Source organism: Humulus lupulus, chromosome X (genome assembly GCF_963169125.1).
Source record: "Humulus lupulus chromosome X, drHumLupu1.1, whole genome shotgun sequence".
NCBI classification, from domain to species: Eukaryota; Viridiplantae; Streptophyta; class Magnoliopsida; order Rosales; family Cannabaceae; genus Humulus; species Humulus lupulus.
Window position 1 is genome coordinate 184749285 of NC_084802.1, and position 6144 is coordinate 184755428.

A 6144-nucleotide genomic window follows, 5' to 3' on the forward strand; every position below is an offset into this window, starting at 1 on the left:
CCAAGCAAGCAAGAAACCTCAACTTAGGGGGACAAAACAAAACCATGAAGATGTCAAACAATCGATTTAAATTCAGAAATCCTAAGTCCTCACAACCTCATCAAGCCAAACTTATTCGAAAAAAGTCCAACTAGTCCCTTTCTTATTAAACTTAGAAGTTAATTATAATAATAAATTAATAACGATTAAAAAAGTCATATCAAATAATAGAAGAGGTAGTGAGATAAGGAGAGCAATTATGTGGATTAAAATATAGAAACATGACGCGGTTGTAGAAATAGGATCCGCATCTTCTCGGAATAACTGACTACACAAGTCAACACATTCCATTCCACCCTTGGATCACATCAACATAGTTCACTACGAAACTACTCATTGCCGTCTGATTAACTCACTTTATATATATATACATATATATATATATATGCTTTGGATTTTGTTATGTTAAGGTAACGAACTAAGGCTTTGAATATTCAATCACTAATTATTAATCCGACGGTTGTATTGATCGGAAGTTGGGGGCTGAGCAGTTTTCATATATATATATATATATGGCGTTGAAAGTACTGTCGGCGCTTGACACGGCACGAACACAATGGTACCACTTCAAGGCCATAATCATAGCAGGCATGGGGCTCTTCACAGACGCCTACGACCTCTTCTGCATACCACCAATCATGAGACTCCTCGGCCGAATCTATTACCAGAACCCCAAACACCCCAATGACCCCAGATTCCAAGTCCCGCCGGCCATCGTTTCCATCATGGTGGGCATGTCCCTTCTCGGCACCGTCATGGGCCAGCTCGTCTTCGGCCGCCTCGGCGATCTCATAGGCAGGCGCCGGGTCTACGGCATGTCGCTCTTGCTGATGGTGCTCAGCGCCATAGGCTGCGGCTTCTCCATTTGCACCAAGAGGGGCTGCGTTCTCGCAAGCCTGGGGTTCTTCCGGTTCCTCCTCGGCGTGGGGATCGGCGGAGACTATCCGTTATCGGCCACCATCATGTCCGAGTTCGCTAACAAGAAGACACGTGGCTCGTTTATAGCGGCTGTGTTTTCGATGCAGGGTATTGGGATTCTTGCCAGCTCCATGGTGACCATGATCGTTTGCAAGATATTCGAGGCGTTGTCGAGTGGTGGTAGTAGCAGTGATGTGACGAAGATGGCTACGCCGGAGGAGGCTGATATTGCTTGGAGAATCATAGTCATGATTGGTGCCATCCCCGCTGCCATGACCTATTATTGGCGTATGATGATGCCTGAAACTGCCAGGTATAATACGATCCAGATCCACTCAATTTCATCATTAATATATATACATATATTTTTATAAACTTCTTCTACTATATAGATATATATAATATTTGCATATATACTCATCATTGACTAACATCTATTAGGTTAATTAAGGAGTTAAATCTTCTATTTAAATATATATGTTGGTGACTCGTTCATGCATGTATATGTAGGTGATTTTTTAAATATATTTTATTAACTATCAATTAAAATAATTACGTATTGAATATATCTTTCGAGTATAAATTAATATAATGGTTCCTTTCTTCTACATTATAGTAAACAAAAAAATCATTATATTCTGAATTACTATTATTCATTCATTTTCTCATTTAAATATATGTCAGTCGGTGACTATCGTAGGTGAATATATAAGTGATTTTTAATGTATTTGATTAATAATGTATTGTTCTTTCAAGTATAATAAATTAATATAATATTGGCCCTTTCTTTTAGAGAATTGCTAAGGTCACCACGGTTGCTTAACAACACAATTATGTAGCATACTTTTATTAAAACAATTTAATATCGGGTCCCAATTATTTGAGTTTAATAAAAATGATGGAATATCACTAACCAACTTTAAAATGTCAAATAACAACATTTTTTATTCTTAGTACTAATGGAAAAAAATCACTATATATAATGATATTTTATAATAATTAATACTAATTATTCATTTACTTTCTCTTCTAATTTATTTTCTTTGTTAATCTTTCTTATTTGAAAAAAAAAACCACTTAATTATTTTTGGACGACTAATAAAAATAAAGAGAAATACAGACTCTAATTTGATCATTTCATTTTAATTCCTATAACATAATTAAAAGACAAAATACAATATCTTCTTCTGTTTATTTATTTTTATTTATTTTGAATAATTTACCAAATATATTTTGTTTATATATATATGTATAATCAGATATACAGCTCTGGTGGAGCAAAATGTGGTACAAGCAGCCAAGGACATGGAGAAAGTGTTAGATGTTTCGATGAGCCAAATCACAGAAGACGGACCAGTCCCGAACAACCCAACACAGCTCTACCCTCTCTTCTCCAAAAGATTCTTCCGCCGCCATGGACGCGACCTCTTCGCCTGCTCCGCCGCCTGGTTCCTCGTCGACATCGTCTTCTACAGCAACAACCTCTTCCAGTCCCACATATACGACAGCTATCTCAAACCGGTCAACCAAGTCAGCGCCTTCAGAGACGCATTCGACGTGGCCAAACTCCAAGCCATCGTAGCCATCTGCTCCACCATCCCAGGCTACTGGTTCACAGTCTACTTCATCGACCGAATCGGAAGAGTCAGGATCCAACTCATGGGGTTTCTCGTCATGGCCGTCGTCTACATCTCCATCGGAATACCTTACTACAGCTTCTGGGACAACCACGACCACCGTACGGGATTCATGGTGTTGTACGGTCTGACCTTCTTCTTCGCCAACTTCGGCCCCAACACCACCACTTTCATAGTGCCGGCCGAGCTTTTCCCGGCGAGGTTCAGGTCCACGTGTCATGGAATATCTGGGGCTTCCGGGAAGGTGGGGGCCATAGTTGGGTTAGGGTTCTTGTGGGCTTCACATAACAGAGAGGAGGAGGGATACCCTAGAGGAATCGGAATGATTGCGTCGATGGTGATTATGGGAGGAGTGTGCTTGGTGGGAATGGTGGTGACTTATTTTTTCACGGTGGAAACCAAGGGGAGATCGTTAGAAGAGAATGAGAATGATATTGATGAAGGTGATTATAATAAGGGAAGGTGTTTTGTGAGATTTTTCAAGTGTGATTTTGGGCACACTACTACTACTACTACGTATAACCCTCAACCTCAATCATCAACTTAATTATATATATATACATATAGCTCTTTATTTTTCTTATTATTTCCATACTTAGATATACAATATATTACTTGATTTATATTATTTATTATTAGCATGTAAAAAAGGGGTTTTGATGCAAGATATAAAAACGACATCTTTTGTAGTTTTTTTCTTTCTAAAAGAAAAAAAATTTGTCCGAATCACAATTACTATTGAATGGAAATGTAACACTACATGTATACAATAACCCAAAATTTTAGTCTCTACAATATGCGCATAAAAAAATAGTGAACATACATAAATAAAAATGTATAACGACTAAAAAAAAATGTGAGGATACATATAAAAGCACTAAAATAAAAATTAATTAAATTATGTTTTAAAAAAATATTGAGAGACTATTCGTGTTTATGTTTTAAATATTTAATTTCTTATGTTTTAAAAAATATAAGAAACTAAATTATGAAGGTGATATATATTAAGGACAAAACTGACACACTATTCGTGTTCCCTTACTTCACATGTACTGAAAAAACTTGATTAATTATAACAGATTATTATACAAAAATTAATCACAAATTTACGTCAATTACTATATATATATATATATATATATCAATCTATACCAACCTGATCATCGATTAGTTTGTTTTATTATATTAACAATACTCATTATGTATAAATTATTTTTCATCGTGCAGTATTGTCTAATTAATTGTTATAATTATGCTCCTAATTATAAATTGGATCTGACAAAAAATGTCATTCTATAATTTTCATTATAATTTGGATAAATATATATAATTTTCATTAATGTATAAACAATTTATATGGCTACATAATCATATGAATATATACGATATGATTATATATATATATTTATATGATGCCTTGATTAGTTGTACAAAAATAATAATGCATTGCTGGGGACATTTTTAGCAACATACACATGACCAAGAAAAAACAAGCACATAAACCTTTTACAACCTTATCAAAATAATATTAAATAGGATATATATACATAGTTTATATATTAATTATCATATACAATATTCTACTGTATATATAATATTATCAATTCACCTACCTTTGATTAATTTTAATTAATTTGTCATGTAGTTAGAATTAACCCTGTGAGTGACTCGTCGATTGGTATTGAATTAATTAACTATTTTTTTAGGGAACTAATTAAATAAATTATAGAAAGATGATGTGTTCAAATTAAACTGCAAATAATAACCAAAAATTAAATATGGTGTGATATCAACAAAAATGAACTCTTTCCACAAAATATACCGATAAATATTCGTTTGTGATGCAGTCCACTGCTAATTAATTAATTAATTAATTTTTTATACATATTTTTTTTATTTACAGTATAATATACATTTTATTATTAAGCTTTATTCTTGGCAAAACGTTATATATAGAATTCAATATATTTGAAAGAGTTTTCAATGGTTACGTTACCATAGTGCACATGATTATATATTAGTATCCTTTCATAGAAAATTTTAATAAATCATTAATATATAAGTTTCTATTTTTAAATTTTAATTTTAGAATTAAAAATAAATTTATAAATATAAAATTAAATTAGTTATTTATTTATAATCATTATGTGATTATAACATCAAAAATACATGATTAATTTATTGATATTTTTATACTTTATTTATTAATTTAGCTCCTTCACCAGAAGAAACCCCAAAAGTCCAACCTATAAAATTCTTTATATATTTAACTAAGCAAATTAATAAAATTGCATACCAATAATATTTGACATCTCATTCAGAATCAGCTTCATCCAAAATTATGCGCATCTTCCATGGAATCTATACGTGCTACTAATTCTATATATATATATATCAATTAATTTGATTACACTAACATGGTTTTTAGTGTGGTTTTACTAATATAATTAAGATGGTCATTATGCTGGAAAAATATGTGGGAATTTTGTACTAAACAGAACCAAATAAACAACTAAAACACAACAAGTTAATAAGCAAGAGCACAATCAAATGCTGAAAACAGTAAATAACACCAATGATTATACTGGTTCAAGACTAATAGATCGATGTGATCTATGGCTCTAATCCAGTTCTGGAACACCACCAACTTCCTCTTTATTGATAAGAACAACTTCTTGGTACAATACAGTCAAGTAGATTCAACTCTTTTGGATCCTCTCAAAGTGCTTGTCTTTCTCTCAAGAACACTTAGACCCGAGCTTGCATATTCATCAACATATGCAACTCATTACAAAACCCAAGAACCCCAATCTCACTCTTTACTCTGTACCAAAACTCCCTCTGTTTCTTGCTCTTTTTCTGTGTTACAAATAAGGAGAATGAAGCAGTATATATAGGCAGCTGAATACGAATGGCTTTGAAAGATTTTTCAGCTGAGGTGGATTAGTTAGTTAAAACTGGAAACTAATCAGATATAACTGACTTTCTGTTGCTAATCATTTATAGGAACTATACCACAAAATATAGTGTGTAACACTATTACTATTTTTTTTTATGTGACATTTTGAGGCACAGTTTTTAAAATGAGCTTATTATGTGCTAGTGAAATGTTTTCGTAGATTTGTGTTTTTTTTTTCTAAGTAAATCGAAATTGAATATTGATGTACCTAAATGGCTTGTGGAGTGAATGAGAGAAATCATCTCTTAATGTAAAATGAATGAGAAAACAAAACAAAAAATGTTGGATTTGTAGGACTACCTTCCAAAAGGTGTATATATGTATAGAACTTCTAATAATTTTCGAAAATTGATCCATTGCATGATGCAATCCAATTATATTTTCTTTGCTTTATGATGAGGGCAAAAATGTTCATTACCCCATGTCGATATGGATTGTAACATCCAATATTAATTTGTCTCTAAGACCAAAACGTAGCTTCTCTCCTCCTCATTCCATACACCATTCGAAAAATCACTCTTCTTTTCCAAATTCTCTCTTCCCTAGGGTTCTATAAATAATGCTGGTTTGATTGGTTAGTTAATTAGTCTA

The 6144-nt window shown here is 32.8% G+C and overlaps 1 protein-coding gene across 1 annotated transcript; it reads left to right on the forward strand.

The window, feature by feature from the left end:
* Positions 1-468: 468 nt before the first annotated feature.
* On the forward strand, positions 469-3261 carry LOC133803715 (probable inorganic phosphate transporter 1-9). The gene is made up of 2 exons (XM_062241825.1): positions 469-1270; positions 2217-3261. Exons 1-2 carry the CDS (start codon positions 552-554, stop codon positions 3139-3141), a joined length of 1644 nt encoding a protein of 547 aa, XP_062097809.1. The 5' UTR covers positions 469-551; the 3' UTR covers positions 3142-3261.
* The last annotated feature ends 2883 nt before the right edge of the window (positions 3262-6144 follow it).